The 19,253-nt window shown below is 37.0% G+C and overlaps 1 protein-coding gene across 1 annotated transcript in view; it reads left to right on the top strand.

Annotated features, from left to right (window-relative positions):
• LOC107703201 (protein FAM172A-like) overlaps positions 1-19,253 on the top strand; it is a 132,249-nt gene that overhangs the window by 72,733 nt on the left and 40,263 nt on the right. Inside the window, exon 7 of the mRNA XM_016505758.1 lies at positions 5,178-5,393. Coding sequence (XP_016361244.1) covers positions 5,178-5,393 — 216 coding nt within the window. The remainder of the gene's footprint in view (positions 1-5,177; positions 5,394-19,253) is intronic.

Here is a 19,253-nt window from a genome sequence, read left to right as displayed (position 1 = left end):
TGTGTGTGTGTGTGTGTGTGTGTGTGTGTGTGTGTGTGAAATAAATTGAACACATGAACAATTCTTTATTTTATTTATCTTTGTGTTTAAAACTAGAGGGTCGCTAGGCAAAATATATAATTCTAGTAACAAATCTGACATCAGTTAAAAAACGTCTCATAAAACCATACAACTAATATTACAAAATGGAATGCATGATATTTTGGTTATTGGAATTTTTTATTGTCATAATTAGATATTTTATTATTATTGTTATTATTTATCGTTACTGGATATTTCATTTTAACAATTTTTACATGAAATGTACCTTTATTAACTAACAGTTTAGCAAATATTAAAATGTAATATCCATTTTTTTCATACTGTACATTATAATGTTATGATGTCTAAATGTGGCTGTAGCAATTGATTTTAGTGTTTTTTTTTTCTGTTTTATTTCTTTTTAGTATACTTTAGTATAATTTTTTTGTATACAATTTTAATAATGTCTATTTATCAATTAAATATCACATGTAAAAATGTTCAACTTATCGGCATTGGCTAGAAATTTTATACTATTGCATCCCAAATTATAAAACTAAAATTTTTTAAGATACTTAATTCTTATCTGAAGTTGCTGTAAAACTGCCGGTACATGCATATCTGTGAACACACATCGGTTTCTATTAATATGGCTCATTGTGTCATTGCTTGGCAACAATAAATGACTAAACACTTTCGTTAAGCCATACAACACCCCTATATAACAAGTTGTGTAATAATGCCAATGTCAAGATTGTCTTTGCTGTGCGAATATGTACCACTGTATAAACAGTACAGCAAAATCTCAACCCGCTGACAGTATACGGTATATACCAGCTTACTGCCCAGATCTAGTGCTGTGTATGTCTGTGTGTGTGTCGTCTCATCCAATCAGGACCGGGTATATTTGTATAGAGGAGCAGAAGGACCTGGGGGGGTGAAAGCGGTCTTAATCTCACAGAGAGGAAAAAAAAAGAGAGGAGGTTTGTGTGTGGTATCTCGGAGAAAAGGATAATGGGCTCTCGCACAGTAGAAAAGAAGCCCATGTAGCGCCGCTGACAGACAAGGTCACCCAGAACTGTGGGGCGGAGAGTAGAGGTGGCCTTGAAAGGCAGGCCTCAATCTCACCCTCACAGGGCTCGGGTTTATAATACTGTATCCTGGATTTACATTCACCTAGAGGGGGCACACCACACCAACCTGTAATGAAAGACTGTAATACGGACCCGTGCCACTCACCGATTCTCTCACAGTATGTGGGAGGGAGAGAGAGAGCGGCACCATATTGCCGGTCAGTCGGTTTGTCTCGTGTGTTGCTGCGCTTCTGTATTCGTATGGGTTATGCAAATGTTATTATTGTTATTACATTTGCTCGATATGCTTAAGGGTGTAATTTTTTAGTTTTTGTAATCAAATCTTTTTTTCAATTCGCATCTCTGTTTGAGTTTTTGTATGTGTGTGTGTAAATATGTGCCGACCCTCCTCAGATCATCTGTTCCCTCCGCCAATCATCACGCACTGTCTTTGATGCCTCTTTCTCTGTGATTGACTAGACTCCTCAGCCGTGGGCATTTCCACAGACGACAGCCAATCAGAGAACAGGACGCACAGACACAGGGGGCCAGGCCAAGGCTGTGCTGTAATGGAGAGTCTGGCCGTCGCTTTTAACACCGAGAGCTCGCCACCTCCCGCTTTGATTGCGCACGCACGCATTTTTGCCACGTTAACATGCTTTCGTTGTAGGACGTAAAAATATGTTGGTGTGCCAAGTTATATGTCGATTCCTGTGCGAATGGTTACATATGGAACATACTCATTCACGTGGCATTTTTATCTCACACACACACAAACACGTACACTTACTGCTATCAAGCGTGCTTTGTACCCGTCAAGTGTTGTTCTCACCGCCAGGCCCAGAGCAATACATGCTTTAGTTCATCAGAGACATAAAGAGAGACAAACTCACTTCAAAGCCAAACAAAGGGCCGCAAATAGATAAAACACTGGGCTGTCCGTCAGAGGTGTAGGATTTATTAGCAATGTCTCATTTCAGCCATTCAGACTTAAAATAGAGTTTATTTGAGAAGGGCTGATTTGGGGGACACGGCATCATTGCTGTACTTATCAATTACGCATTTAACCGGATCAAACCGAACAGTCCGTTTTTGTGTTTGTATCAGTAAATGTGCAAATACGCTGTGGCAGAATGTTTTCATGGTGATGGATCTTTTGTAGCGTTTGTTTGGCCGCGTAGAAATGCTCTCAGTTCTTTAATCTCGAGCTCTATGCATTCCCTCGCCCCATCTTAAACCGGGTTCTTAAAAGGTGAGCTGTTTTGTTGTATAATTAAAACAACACTGACACACACACACACACAAAAATAAAACCCAGAGAATTTTCCAGAATGTCACTGGGGTGTCAGTCACAGCTCGGAGAGATCAAGTCATTGTTGTGTTATGTGCAAGAAGTCGGCCGGTCTGAGACAGCCGGACAAAAGAGCACTAAAGAGGCAGTCCAGCGGCGGGTTATGGGGGTCTGAGCCCCAGTGAGGGGCTGCGGTGACCTGCGCTGACCGCTGGCCCAGGGGCCAGACCCTGTCGCCACTTGCCCCTCGAGGAGGTGCCTGCCAGGGCAGGAGGGCATGGGAAGAGGCCGGGATATGGCAAATGCGTCGTAACAGAGAAGAGAAAGAGAGGCTCTGCAGTCTTTCAGATAACAGGATGCACAACATTGCGAAGTTTGAATGCTAAACATAGAAACGGAAGCCTGGTCATGAGTGCGTTTTATTTGTCAGTAACTATTAGAGGCATAAGATTATAAATCATCATCATGTTGTATTAATATTTTTACATATAAATGTCATTGATATAGATTTTTTTTACAATTATTTAAATATTGTTATATTCTTATTCTTTTCCCATTTATTTATAATAATAATAATATATTTTAATATTATTTTTTATTATTTTATTTTTTATTATATTACTCTTGCACAGTTTTCTGAAATTAATTTAGCTTCAACTGCATAATGTACAGACTCAGTTCAAACTTTTTCTGGATCATTTAATTTGTTAATTTTTTATTAACTTTATAATTTAGATAAATGTGAAAAACTATCGAAACATTAATTTGCTGGTATTTGTACAAATACTCTTTGAATTTTTGACAATTTTTGGTGTAAATTAACAGTTTAGATTTTATGATTGTTTATGAATGCTGAAAATACCCTGTGTTGCTGGAAATATATTTTATTGAAGTGGTAGATATGAGACCAGTGGCACTGCATGAACCTAAGTTCAAAACTAAGTTCAGTTTAGTCAACTAATGCAAATGATTCTATAACCTCTGCTTTAAAGACATTATTATTTCAAAACAAAAGATAAGAATGGGCAATGGAGAGTTTGTTGGTTTTTATTAAGCACCAGTCTTGGTCATTTATCCAACCTGCCACCAGTGGGCAGTGGCACCGAGCTTCACTCAGCCTCTCTCGCCACACTGTCTAACCACACTACACCACAGTAAGAGCCGACCAACATCACTTATATGACACCAGCCTGCCAGACAGAAACAACTAACTACAAATTTCATCCCCACGTCTGGTCAGTTTAGACTAACTCTGATAAACGCCTCCTCTACTTTTACACACCACAGGCTGTCTGACTGGATTTCAAAGAACATGACATTTATTTAATCAGAAACTGACTCAGAGTTCAACAGAAATTAATTACATTGGCTGCAGTTTTATCATTTAATGATCGCATTGATTTTGTGTTAAATGTTTAATATGCATGCAGTTTAATTTGTTTTATATTTAACTGTAAATTAAATTCTGGTTTTAAAATGTATTTAAAACTATATGAGCACATAATAATCTTATATTAGTGTTTTTAATTTTTATTAGTTGCATTAGTAAAATGCTGGTGTGAGCTTATTTGTATTGATTAGACGTGAAAATGCTTGCTTTGCAGTCCATCATGTGAAATAATTATAATTGTTTGCTATTGACAGAAGCTTAATTTTTAATTAGCTGTTTTGAAAATGACACCTTTGTTTCTTTGTTGCTGCAGCAATGCAAATAGTTTGAAGCTCTTCTACTGGTGGAAAAAAATAATTTGTCATATGTAGAAAACTGTTTTATTGCTTCAGAATTGTTGATTAGATACCTTTTAATGTGAATGTTTTGTGATTAAATGCTATTAGTTTTTTATATAATTGAAATAATTATACTTTTAAATAATTGTATTTAATTTGTGAAAGTAATTTTTTTTTTTTAAATCGTAATTCTTACTGAAATGTAGTAGCATTATTATTTTATTTTTTTTTGTGAAGTTTGATTTGTAAGCACTGGTCATGTTTTTAGCATATGCAGGGATCAGAATTCACTTTGAGCCGTCTGGGAGACTTTGATATGGTGAATCTCTTTTGGGGGAGTTTGGCTGTGTGTTATGTATTTATTTAGAGCTGGGCAGCAGAATAAGCAGCAGACTGTTTCATATCTGCCTGCTCTCCATAAAGACACTTTATTACCACTGAGACACTGCTACCATTCAGTATTAAAGGCTTTAAATGTGTTATTTGTTTATTTATTTAATTATTGTTTTGCTTTTTGTATGGTGTTTTTTGGTTTCTTTGGTTTTATTTGATTTAAAAAATTAGTTTATTTTACAGTGGTTTAATATTTTTTTATTAATTTAAAATTAGACGCATCTAAAACATTATCATTTTGACTTATTAAAAAAAAGGGGGAAAAAAAAAAATATATATACTGTGTATATATATATATATATATATATATATATGTGCGTGTGTGTGTGTGTATTCCTGGATTTCCTCAAAGCTGGATTTCCACAGTATCAATATTGCTCTTTATGCTGAATCTCAGCTCACTAACTGAAGCTGAAGCTGAATTTGAGCGCACATGAAAGCAACACTGACCTCCGCTCGCATTGAGAGCTGCTCTAATCCCTCTCCCAACAGTTCACTCCTCTACTGCATGCTACACAATTCCTTGACTCACAGCGCTGGCATACATGCCTCTCCCCGGACACCTTGCTTTATTATGAAGGGCCGGTTTGTTTTGGCAACTCCAATACAATCAGAAAGACCATTGGAGCCTGTTTATTTGTTTATTCATTTGTATGTGTTTTGTTTCTCAGGAGGGCTACGGGGTGATTGTGCTGAACCCCAACGAGAACTCTCTGGAGGTGGAGAAGGTTCCGGATTCAGCCAAGAAACTGTCCCCGGATGCCTCTGATGAGCCGGCTGAAAAGAGAGAGAGGAAGGAAGAGCGGGAGAACAAGAAAAAGAAAGACTTTTATGAGAAGTATCGCAACCCACAGAAGGAAAGAGAGATGGAGCACATCCCGATACGAGTGAGTGGCTGAGGGAGGATGATGGGTGTGGAGAGAGAGAAAAGAATATGAGGTGAAATAGAGGGTGAGAAGGGGTTTTAGGCAGCTGAGTGAGTGGGCCATACATGTGCGTACAGGAGGCTGTGGAGAATTTGGACGACATCCAGATTTTTCATCTCACTTTCTCTGTTTGTAAAATCTCAGCTTGATAAGCACAGTTTTTATTCCTTGATGCGCTTTCTGCCGAAGTGCTTTCCCATTTTAATTATTTTTAATAGACAGTATACATTAGTTATGTCACAGTTTTGAACCATTAGGGAGAAGGAAATTCTCATTCTAGAGAGCATCTGATTGGACAAAAATCTGTGCAGAGTTATTTTCTCAGTAAAGAAATATAGTAAATTTTAAATGCAAATATCTGCTAAGTTAATTTTGTCAACATTTAATGTCTCGACGAAACAGAAGTAGCAGCAAATCCTTTCTTCCATATTTTGACACGCATCCAAGTATAACAGGTTTTTGAAAAAAATAAATAAATAAATAAAAGGAAGGTGGGGACTTGGCTATATAGATTTTGAGATGTGTCCGTTGCTCTCAAAAATGGAGGCTACAGGGTTTAAGCGGATTAAATGATTGGAAAAGTCTGGCATATGTCTACAGATAGAAGTATGTTCTTTTCACAGGAAGATATTTTAATAAAAAATGATGAGGTCATAAAAATGCATGGCTGAATCGTTCACAATAAGATCAATAACAAGCATTTAGAAAATAGATTGCATGAATTTTCTTTTCATGCTGACTTCAAGAGTACAAAGCATGCAAATGACCTTAAAGCCATCAGAAATTTAACGGTATCTTCAACAAAAAGCTTAGCTTAGTCAAACTGTTTTCACAGTATTCACAAATTATACAATGCACAGTCTATCAAACACACATTTTTGCATATACATTATGCACACCACAGATAATACATTCTAAATCAAAGAAACAAATAATTTCTAATGCAAAACCATGAGGCAACCGGATGAAACAAGGAAGCATCAATTGGAAATACATAAAATTTTTCTCCCGAAAGTTAGCGCTTTGTTTTATCACCATTTGACGGCCACGTCGCATATCATCACACTCCTTGTACTGTCATTTAGCGTCGTTGACTCAGTAGCGGACGGTGTGTGAGCTGTCAACACACTTCTGAGGCTACCTTCACACACACACACACAAGGCACACTGAGGTATAATTATCTGCACTATTAGCATCAAGTCAGCTTTAAAACCATCAAACCTCTCATTTTTCCTCTCTTTGTAAACAAATTATCTTAATTACCCCCTTTTTATCGCCATAAACTAACTCTGACACCTATCCTTCCTTAATAAATTCTCAATGAGGACAGAATTCTGTGGTGTTGCCCAGATGAAGTTGTTTTTTTTAACACACACGCTCAGTAAGAGAAAAAAAAATCGATGAAATAACCATCAGTGAGTGTGAATCTGAGATTTCAACACCTCGTCCATTTCTGAGGCGTTTCATCAGTGTTGGTGTGGTGAATAGAGGAAGTTGCTTTCCAGGCTGCTGTGTATAATGGAAAAACTCACTGTCAATATCTATAAGAGCTCGATGCTGCTGACATCTTCATGCGCACATGCAGCAATGTGTGTTGAGGAAGAGATCGAGAAGGAGTGTGTGTACGTCTCTGAGAGGAGCTGCATCACCCTGAAAAGGAGGAATGGAAGAACCCATATTCAAAACAAAATCAAGACTTTGTAAAAGAGCATAATAGGGACCCCTTTAATAAATATTTCAGCTGGGATAGTTTGGGATTCATATAATAAGATGACTTGGCATCTCTCGCTCTTCTCCTGAACCTTTGGCACATTATATGTCTAGTAGTATGAGATTGTTAGGCCAGTTCTGCCGGATGGCCTTACAGTATTCTGCACTGTGACGTCTGCCTGCTTTCCACTCTTCCGCATTATGCAGCTTCAGACCGGTGCGAGCTGCACCAGCACAAGGACGAACGCTGATGACTGTGTGTCTGTGACTTATACTGTATGTGTGCTTGTGAATTCCTGTAGGGAGCATTGAAGTGCTGTTGCCAAGTGGAAATGCACTCAAGGTGAAAAAGCCGTTTTGTTTTGAGCCACTGCAGGGAAATATTAAAGGGACCCTTTTGAAATGATTTCAAGCTTTAGTTTATATGTGTTGTTGGTTTGTTTAGTTTTTATATAACTAATGTCCTGCAGCCCATTGTCAGTGGCTGAAATGTAATGATTCAGCGCTCTGATTTAATTTTCTTTGTATACTTTGAGGTCCTTTATGTTTGTTAAGGCTTCATGTGCAATAGTACTTAAGTGATTATAGTTGCATAAAAAACATACTGTGGAAAGACTTTCATAACGCTGGAAATAGTTAATCATAATATCATAATATTTACAAACATTATTAGCTGTGATTGTTAAGGCAAACATTGCTATTAGTGTTGCAAATAATCTGTATTGTTTTAATGCTTCTTTTCCTTCTAATCCCGTAACCCTAATTATTAAACCACGACCTTTCTAGGCACAATATATGATTAAATCTCAATGGTGGGCTCTTTTAAAATGGGCTAGTAATCAAACAAAAGCCTAAAACCACTCAGAACACATTAGCAGCCGCATAGCAGTGTCCTGGAAGGCGATTAGTATAGTGGTGACGAGTTTTCCATGGGCAAGTACTACACAAATTTTCTTCAGAAAATGATATATAATAATATAATATAATATATTAGTTTTTTTTTTTAGCAGATAATTATATAGAAATGTAACCACACTTTTGTTCATGTTTTAAAACTGTTATTTATGTTGTTTCCTAGTGACTTATTTTGAAGGTAAAAACAACATAAACTGACTACAATATTTTTGGTAACACTTTCCAATAAGGCCCATTAGTTAACGCTAATTAATGCATTAACATACTAACAATAAGCAATACATTTGTTACAGTATTTATCAATCTTTTTTATTATTATTTGTTAATGAAATACAACTATTAACTTGTGTCCATTAAATAATGTTAAAGCTGCGGTCCGTAACTTTTTTGGTTAAAAATTATCCAAAATAATTTTTTGAGCAAGTACATAACCAGCCAGTGTTAAAAACTATCGCCGTACTTTAGCTCGATTCACAACGGTAAGCTTGTAATAAAGTTTTCTAAGTTGAGTGGTACGGGTAGGTTTTCGCGGGAAATTCGAGCATGGCGCTGCGTCATTACGTCACGTCTGTAAGCATAAAGAATTTGTCCCGGATAGTATGCTATATCGCACGTGAGGATGCTGCAGGTGACGGATCGTTTATAGCCTTTTCTCACAGCAGCTAATTACTGAAAAGATTTAAATGTAGCTAATTTCTTTATATTATAGCCTATGTCTTTCATCTTATTTAACTATAATCATGATACCGTAACTGCCGTGTCTTGCTCACTTTCCCGCGAACAAACGCGCATAAATAAGCGTGACTAATGACATTCAATAATAATGGCGGAGCCTCAACATTTGATTTGCTTTTTTTTTTTTTTTTCCGTTTACGAAAATGTTTTTTTAAATATCGAAATATCGGAAATGTGTTTAAAAATCATATCACCGTTATTGAAAAAAATTATATCGCGATACATATTGATATTGAATTATTGTCCAGCCCTAGACTGTACAGAAATGTAAATCTACAGGTAACGCTAATACACACTAAATACACGCACTCACGCAATGCTGATGTTATTAATGTCAACAACAATTTGAAAACAAAGTATAACAATAATAATAATAATTGGCATGGTTTGATGTGATATGAGCTAACCGATCCTTAGATTTATTGACCATTGATAGCGCAGGTTATTGTAATGCTTTTTTCCTCAGTTGATCAGAACAAAAGTGGCAGTTGTTACTTACATGTTCAGATGACATTCTCCAATTAAAACTCTTATTTGGGACATACTATCAAGATGTAGAATCAGTGAATACAAAGGGCAGTATCCACACCTGTGCGGTGACTGACAGCCACACATTAGATTCATCCGCGCTGAAGCCGTGCCAGTGCACAACCCACGCAAGGAAGATAATTCCGCAAATAGCTGCAATTGCAGGTTTTCAAACAGAGATGGCGACAAAGAGGCAAAACGTACGAACTGCAGCTTTAAGATACAAATATTAATTTAAATAATGTATCAGTAAATGCTGAAATTAACATGTAACTAAGATTAATAAATGCTTTAGAAGTGTAATGAAGTTAACAAATCTTATTGATCCTTATTGTAAAAGTGTTACCCAATTTTTATTGTTTTTTCTAAAGTAACTGAAATTGCAAAAAAATAAAAAAATGTTTTTGCCTTTAATTACAAAAATAAAATAATTAGATTGTTTATTGTTAGATTGATTATTTTAATCTTTAGGTAGCCTTATTATATTTATTTATTTATTTATTTTAAGTGTTAAATGTTTTTGTACCCCCTGCAACTTACTAAGTACCTCCTGGGTATGAATTGCTGCTCTATATTCATTTGCGTTCTTTCAGTAAGAGACCATGTTCTGACAAAAGTGTACAAAGACGTAGGCATCATACATACACATTTACATATTTGTGTACAAAGATGTAGGAATCATACACACAGATTTACATATTTGATAACCAGCACTGAAGTCCTCCATGATTTCATATTAGCACACACATTATTTGGTAGTGTATAGTAGCATTGCGTCCAATCAGATTGTAGACTGTTGTCTATGAGTCTACTCAAATCTTTTTTCACACTTTTTTTTTTTAAATAAATGTATAAATGCACTGATGTCCAGGTACATTAGCTTGTGTGTTTTCTCCTCCTCTCCGCCCATCCTCTCAGCTCCTAGAGTAGGAGGCGGGTCACAGCGAGTCCCCATTCTCCCAAAGTTTTTAATCTTTTATAGTGGCATTGTATGCGACTGAACCTCCTCTCCTCCCCTCCTTGACTCCCCGTAGAGCACTAGACCACCTGCACGCCACTCTGGCCGGGCCCTGCAGCTCTGGGTTTTGGTAGCACTGAGTTGATTAATACACTTCCTTACCCCCATTAAGGAGCCCTTAACTGCCTTTAGCACTCTTACTTTTTAGCCCCCCTTCAGGCTGTGAGCCCCCAGCCCGGCCTAATCTCCCTGCAATCTTACAGATCACAGTCCCAGTGGCCCACGTCTGCTGATGCCGAAGGAGAGGGGTGGACATGAGAACCGGGGGGCTGAAATAGTGGGGGTGGCATGCAAAGTTTTTTTGGGAGTTCACTTTACTCTGAATTTGAGGCCTAATCCAGTTACCTATTTTCTGTCAGCCAAGCGGAGGAATAGCAAGAACAAAACCCACATTCAGAGCTTAAGAAGCTTCCAAAGATTTCATTCAGGCCTGAGCGGACCCGGCTTAGGGCCCCAGCCCCAAGGGGAAAAGAGCAAGTGGACAAAAAGCCCAGTGCGCTCAGCCTTTCTCTAAAGCACCACTTATTTTTGTAAATGACTAGAATCCTTCTCCTAACACTTTTTTTTCTCACATTTCTTATTGTTGCTTTTTTTTTGTAAAATGGTTCGGCTGCGAGAGAAAGGGAGAGCACTTCGTCAAACATTCAGATGCAGCAGCTTGTAGGAGGTGTTTTTCTTTTCTTGCTCTTTCCATCTCTCCGTTTATTCTTTTCTGAAGTGCCTGCAGAACTTTAAGTGTCAGATCCTTGCAGTGATGGCATGAGTTTATTTAACACTCAAGATCGCCGTCGCTTTTATACATCATGTACACTATGACCTAACAAGAGAAAAATAAAACATCCATTGACACTAGGCCTCTGCTTTACATTGTTTTGCAACACAGTTCTGCTTCTTGTCGCATTTACCATTAATTGATTTTCGAGGCAGTAACATTTAAGTGTTGGATCTGTTATATATAATGCTGAAAAATGGCCTTTATAGTTACAATAGAAATGTTCTGAGTTGATGTAATCTGGCACAACACATTGGGCCTTATTCATGAAACATGAGCAGAACTGTGTAAATCATTCCTGCGTCCATTCATGCAACAGTTTTACGTGCAGTTTACACAGAAATTTGTTTTGCTCATGTTTCATGAATAAGGCCCATTGGGTCTCCATGAATTATAGCCTACAAGTTTTCTTGTTTGCACTTTATTTTTCTTCTGACAATTTCACATTGGATTGTTTTTAAGGGAGCACATGCCTGAAGTTAGTAGTTAGCATATTATATGGCCAGAATATTTCCATATAAGGGCTTACAGCCTGAGTATAATAATAAATAATAGGATTATTTGTCAACTCTAATTTATTCCTGTGATGGCAAAGCTTAATTTTCAGCAGCCATTACTCCAGTCTTCAGTATCACATGATTCTTCAGAAATCATTCAATATGCAGATTTGCTGCTCAAGAAACCTCTTTTTATAAGCAATGTTGAAAACAGTTGTGCTGCTTGATATTCTTGTAGAAACTGTGATCATTTTTATAATTCTTGAATAGAAATATCCTTGCTGAATAATTAAGTTCTTCAAAAAAAATAAATAAACATAATAATAATAATAATATAGGCAAAATCACAGGTTTTGTGCAGAAATGTGTACACGCATAGTGAATGAGAATTTTTTTTTCAAAACATTTTCACAAAAATGTGAGTTTTAATCATACCTGTCAACACTTCCGTTTTTCCCGGGAGTCTCCTGTATTTCACACCCATCTCCCGCCCCCCTCCCGTTTTGTTATTTCTGCTGGGATACTCCCATAATTTTTATGGCCCAAACCTCGGTATTTGAATAATCACATCATACAAAAATGTGAGGGGTGTACTCACTTCTGTGAGATACTGTATTATTCCAAGGTTGTCCAGTTGCCAGATCTTGTATGAAATGCATCCTGCTCACACAATCGACACATACAAATTTCAACCCATTTGTGACCTCAACCTGGCAACCAGAAGACTCAAGTGGTGCTCTGGTGAAAAAAAACAAAAAAAACCATGTAAATTTAACAACAGCTGGACGGAAGAATTAAATTTCATATCTCAAAGCCATATCAAAGATCCCCATGCCATTTGCAAAGTGTGTCGCTCTGATTTTAATATCAGACATGGTGGGAAATATGACGTTACTCAGCACATTAAATCAACAGCACAATCGTGCAGCGGAGGCACAAAAGAGCACAGTGTTTAGTGTTAATGTAATAAAATTTGTAATACTGATAAAAATAAATAAAAAGAAACATGAATAAGTCACGTTATTATCATAATATCGTGACTTATTCAAATTTCTTTCCCCCCTCCCACACACACACACGCTCAGAGATCTCCCTGATTTTCATACCCAAATGTTGACAGGTATGGTTGTAATGCTTTACCAATATCTTGCATATGATTATGAATGCAAGCATTATTGTGTTGTTCCTAAAAGGCACTCCAGAATCGTATAAAGGTGTCACCGATGGGGCACTGGTAGAATGTTATCGTCGGTTCAAGGGGTTACTGCTGGTGTTCCTACTTTGTGTACCTCTGCTGCGTCCTTCGTCTGCACAGGAACGACATCCATTATTTATCCCTCGTCTTCTCTCTCCTGTTCCCCCGGGGACGAGAGGAATCCGCGTTTTGGAGATGTACTGTTTCCCAATGCCTGGCTCGTACATCCCTAACCTACATGTCTGTTAGATATGGCCCAGCCGAGCCGGAGATGTCAAGATACTTGTATTCCGGCTCGGGTTGTATCAGCCTCAGTCAGTGTTCCCGTAGTTCAGGGACACTTCTGGAGGTCCTCTGTGTGTATGTGAACTTTGGCCTTGAAGACCTTCCACATAACCTCTCATTGCCAACACAAGCGTGGCAACCGGACGTGCCTTAATTATCTTCTGAACTGGTGATATGGCCGCAGCAGAGGTCAGAATCACATGTTACGAGGTTCTCTGGTGTTTCAAGTGTGTGTGGGCATCTGCTGTGTGTGTGCATTTATTTATTTTGAGCTCCACTGACTTATGAGTTGGGGCATCTGTTAGTCCAAGTATGCGTATATATGTGTGTTGATATATATGTATATGTTTAATTTGATTGAACAAAAGCAGTATTATATTTTATTGTATTTAAAGTTTATATATGTGTGTGTGTGTGTGTGTGTGTGTATATATATACACACATACATACATATAACTTACGTGTAAATTAATTTGATATTATTAATAATATTATTAATCAATCCAAAACTGTGCTTTACTTCCTAATTTGTTTTTGTGACTTAATGTGAAGCAAATTCCATATATGTGACGCCATGTGGAGAAAAAATAAATACATTCCAACATAAACTTAAGCCTCTTAGATAAACTTTGGATGGCAAAGGTTTCACGACAGTAAGCATTAAAAGATGCACAAGTTGTGACAGATTTCTTTCTTTAATAAACCATTTTTAATTTGGCTCACTTGCATAGCTTACATCAGTGGCAGTCAGACAATCGTTAATACAATTTGTTTTAAACCATGTATTATGCTGCTGTTCTGAGTTGCAGTAACTGTTTTTTGTTTTTACTCACCAAAGCCAAATTTTGCACAATTTGGCGCTTACAGACAGTTAATTTTGGAACCTGGTAACATATTATTCATTTAGACCAGTGTTTATCTTTTACAAGTTATGTAGAGTGATTTTCATAGTATGAAAATTTGAAAAAAAAGTAAAAATAAATAAATAAAAATAAACAACAGTGGCAGATTGATCTGCTCTCTATTTATATATAGAGAGAGAGAGAGTGAGCAAGAAAGTGAGAGAGCGAATGTGAAGTAACTGTGTGTCTGAGGCAGCTGTCTCCATGTTCCTGTATGTACGTGTTGTCCTGTTATTTTTGCATATGAACTGCTTGTCAACCCTTGCCACCGTCTGAGATCTCCTCTCTCTGAAGCTGTGCATTGTAACCGCTCTCGGGGCGAATCCCGCTGTAACTCGGCTCAGATGTCTGCTCCCAATCTTCCCGTTAGGTCAACCAAGAAACGCATCCAATCTGCTGTCAGAAGCCAAGGCAAGGCCCTTCACAGCAGGCCTTCACCACCAAACGACACACAAACCACTGTCTGTGCCTTCTTCCCCCTAACATCAATTAAAACGAGGCAGTAATTTAATCTGACAATCACAGGCTGAGTGAGACAGGTTGAGATGTCACAGAGATGACCTTTCTGCCCACATGCAGCCAAGAGCTGTCTTTTGCCTAGGCCTTTGTAGGTTGTTAATGAGATATTGATTTGAAACAATGCACTAGCAAATTTTGTCGAGATTAGCTCCGTGCTAACAAGGTCACAGCGCTGTCACAGTACAGTCTCGTGTTTATCAGCATAACCCCCCCCCCCCAATGCCTTTTTCATTTCCTGTTTTCCCTAAGCATGTTGATATTCTGCCCACATCTTTCCCGTTGGCCTCGTTTGTCATTTTACTGGCTTTCAGTGAGCTCGCTAGTCATTAATTACTTGTGATTTTCAAGTCATCTCCTTGGTTCATGTTCTCTCCCCACTTTCCCCTCTGCTAGATATGAGGGCTCCTGCCATGGTCACACTCTTTTCTGAAGGAGCACCTTGTCTGGAACTGGCCAGGTGTGGACGGCAAATCTGCAGGAAGTGAGTGCCAGTGCTCGTTTTGCCAGCCTGAGGCGTCTAGTGTTCCATGCACACTAACAGCGCTATCAGGAAGTCCACACGCCGCCATGAAACCCAGTCTCAGCCTTATCAGAGTATACAAACCCAGCACTCACACTGCCAACTTTCAAATCCCTCAGCATTATCAGCTTTCCAAGACTCCTCTATTTCTTACTATCAGTCTGCGGTCTCTGTAAATGCTAGCCATGTGGAGCTAGCGACAGGCTAATGGACATTTGAAGCACATAATGTGAATCTTGGCAAACACCGGGAAAGTAGGTCCACATTCTAATGGCTCCAGTGATAATACAAAACACGCAATTACCTCCTTTGATTGTTTAACGTTTAATAGTTTAACTAAGTGAAAATAATCCTATGTCCTGCTGAAAAGCTACCACTGGCCATTGAAATGAGCTTCGGGGAATGTTTGCCCAGTGTGGCTAGAAAGAGTTGGCTTGTTAATTCTAACTGAGCTTTTTAAAGGTGATATTAGAATGTCCTGAAGAATGTTCTTGGTCTGATTAGAACAAGTAGTCTTTACAGATTAGAAATGAAATGTAATATTATTTCGGTACTAGATTTAAATTACAAATGTATCGATACCAGTCTTTCTGTAGAGTTGACTGAACTCTTTTTGCTACTTAAGGTTTGTTTGACAAGCAGCTGTTTTCAATCACATGTGTATGTGTGCAAGTGTTTATTGTGGCTCCGTGTGAGCGGTCAGATGCACTTTAGGCAATTAGCGTGACGTATAATATTAAAATATGAATATTTGAAATATAGCTAAGAAGCTCTGTGTGCTTAATTTAGAAATTCGTCAAGGCTACATTGCACATTTAATTTGGTAATTTGGTTGTACTTACGTTGTACTTAGCTTTTTTTTTTAAGTAAAGGAGTGCATTATTAAAATTGATATTTCAAATCATTAAATTTTACATTTGTTTTTGGTATCATGACACCTAGAGTTTTGGTATTGCAGTATTTCGTATATTGTAGTGTGATAATATTTTGGTCATGGTTCTGAGTTTGTTAATTTTGGTGACTGTTGATTTTTAAAGCTACAAGCACAACATTTAACCTATATATATATATATATAGGTAGGTTAAATGTTGTGCTTGTAGCTTACACACCCTACAAAAGTTTTGGGTCAGTAAGGAATTAAAACTTTTATTCAGCAAGGATGTATTAAATTTATCAATGGTGACAGTAAAGCAATTTATAATGTTATAAAAGATTTATATTTCAAATAAATGCTGTTCTTTTGAACTTTCTATTCGTCAAAGAATCACAAATAAATGTATCATGGTTTCTACAAAAATATTAAGCAGCACAACCGTTTTCAACATTGATAATAATAAGAAATGCTTCTTGAACACCAAATCAGTATATAGAATGATTTCTGAAGGATCTGGCATTGAATGCTGGAGTAATGGCAATAAATGGGGTAACAGGAGTAAATTACATTTTATATATTAAAACAGAATAAATTTTACCAGTGAATGTTGCTTTTAAAGGAAGAAAGTTGTTTCTGCATCATTGTTTAGAATCTGGTTTTATAAATGCATTTTAGGCATGTACAATTGTTCTTTCCGTTGTTCTTTCATACCTATTCGTTCTGGGCATTTGAAGTTGTGTCCCAAAGAGACAACATGGACTGACATGTGTAAAGTACTAATGAAGAATGTAAAGCAGAAGGATGGAAGATACAGGACGCTCATTGTGGATCTTAAATGCAGCTGTGAATCTTCATTTAATGGCAGTTTTTTCCCCTTCTGATTGCTGACAATGAAGGTGATAGATAGAATGATGTGCTGGAAGAATCTGTCGTACTACAGAAAAAGTGAGAATCTCTCTCGGATGCTGTGCTCACATCCTGTGTGCCAATACAAGGGGTTTGCAGTGTGTGGGACACCTCCATATGACGTTGCACAGATTGTGTGGAGCATTTCCAAGAAAAGAGTAGGAAAAAAAAAAACAGTGTAATAAAATTGCACTATATTGATAAGAAAAGGTAAAGAGAAATACTCAAATAGTGTGCTAATATCACAGAAGATGCCGAATGCTATTTGTTGTGCTGAGGTGAAACTGTATGAGGAAACTGCAGTCCATGTCAATTAAGATACATACTGACAGACATGCATGTGGGCACATACTGTTCATGTGCTGTTGACATGGCATGTGATTTGACGGGAATCTATTAATTTTTACTGGATCAACATTGTTTAGTTGGATTTTGCCTGTGAATATAAAATGATCTAATTATCTAATTATTATTATTATTATTACTTATTTTTTTTTTTTTATTTTTGTTATGCAAGTCAAATGTGAGATTGTCCTGCTGTGTAATTATTCATCATGAACTGTGATAGACAAAAACATTAAAATGAGCAGTATGGATTGAAATAGAAAAAAAACAGAAGAAAAAAAACTAATAGCTTGTTTTTAAATACATATTTGAATTACCATAAAAGTGTCAATAAGTAGATATGTCACCAGTTACTGTGGAGTTAAATCCAGTTTTAAATGGGCAAAAAAAAGTATATGGTAGACAAATTGTTGGCTGTTACCTGTTTGTGAAAAGTGATATGTAACTACTTATTATTCATTATTACTATATTAATTTGACACACAGTAAGTAGAAGGTACAGTAGTATGTTAGTATGTGTTCCAATAAGCAAGTGAAGCCATTGAATATTTCTGTCTTGAACTGTGATGCCTCTCCATAATAGAAAGAGAGATGTTCACCCTTAAATAAGAATAAAACGTTTATGTATTTATCTGTAAAGTAGTATGTGGATCATTTGTCACACCAGAGGGCAAAATCTAGAGTGCGAAAATTCCAAATTCTAGAGGGTAAAATCTCTAGAATTAAATATTTAAAAATTAATAAATAGTGATCATGAGAATTTCCTGTATACATTTTAAAGCTGAAGGTTTTTTTTTTTTTTTTTTTTACATCCTAGCTTAATATGCACAGTCATTTATAACTAAGGCATACATTGGTTGACTTTCTGTTTGTCCACCCATTGACAGACAAAGCATTTGTATTTGTTGATGCTAGCGATGCAGAAAGTTAATTTCCATACGTATGCAGAAACGTTGAGACATGAGCAACAGGTCTCAACACTCTGGGAGTCTTCCAGGTCTTGCACATGCATGGATGAGATGAGGGCTGACAGCGAGAGAGAGGGTGAACCTGTCACCAGGAACTGGTCTCTAGGGGCGTATTGTTTCGCAGGAGCTAATTAACCCTAGGAAATAATTACACAAATATGCAAATGCTGTTTAGACAAGTGTGGGCTCTATCAGAGGAGGTAGTCAATCATAGGGGAAGGGTTGGAGGGAGTCAGTGGTCTATGTGTGCTTGTGTGTGCGTGTGAGCCAGGTGTCAGACTCTGTGCTGGGGTGATAAGGGGAGGGGGATGTTACCTGGTTTTATGTGGCATCACCCTTGTGCAATAGTGGAGACTTCATTTATTGAAACACGCACACACTTATGCACAAACAGAACAACATAACGGTCAGTTTTATGTTTGCTTCACCATAAAATAACCTCCCGAGATGCACTCTTGAAATTGCATTTGTAATTTGTAACTTCTGTGGTGTAAATATTTCCCAGTGAAACATGTTGTGGTCAATTTGATTAGATTGTGAAAATTGATATTATTAGTAGTAGTTGTTGTAGTTTTTAAGGATTTCATTACTATTACTATTGAGCAAACCATTTATGACATGATATTCTTAAAATTGTGTTACATTTTTGTTTCAGAATCAATTTTTTCGACATGTTTTGCAACAAAAACTTTATACATTTTATTATTTTATTTTTATTTATTTTTTATTATTATTCACTACTTTACCTATATCTGTTCAACAACTATCCCTCACCTGCCAGATGAAAAAAAAATGCTAAAACACCCTTATTTATTTATTTTTGTATTTTTTAAGCAGTCATGAACATTTCAGTGAAACAATATGTGTGTATATATATATATATATATATATATATATATATATTTAAAACAGCTAGTTCATATATATTTGGATACAACAGTCATACTTCGCTATTAGGACCGCGCGTCCTGTGACAAGTTTGCCGCATCAGAGCACGGAAGTTATCAGTCTAAAAGGTCTGCAAAATTAGTCGACGGTGAAAATCAAAAGTAGATTTATTTTAAAGACCAACAGATTAACACTAAATATTGGACATAAACGAACACGTTAAATATAAAGTATTTAAAACA

Source organism: Sinocyclocheilus anshuiensis, unplaced genomic scaffold (genome assembly GCF_001515605.1).
Source record: "Sinocyclocheilus anshuiensis isolate Anshui unplaced genomic scaffold, SAMN03320099.WGS_v1.1 scaffold542, whole genome shotgun sequence".
In the NCBI taxonomy this organism is placed as follows: Eukaryota; Metazoa; Chordata; class Actinopteri; order Cypriniformes; family Cyprinidae; genus Sinocyclocheilus; species Sinocyclocheilus anshuiensis.
This window is presented reverse-complemented; position numbering and strand designations above follow the sequence as displayed.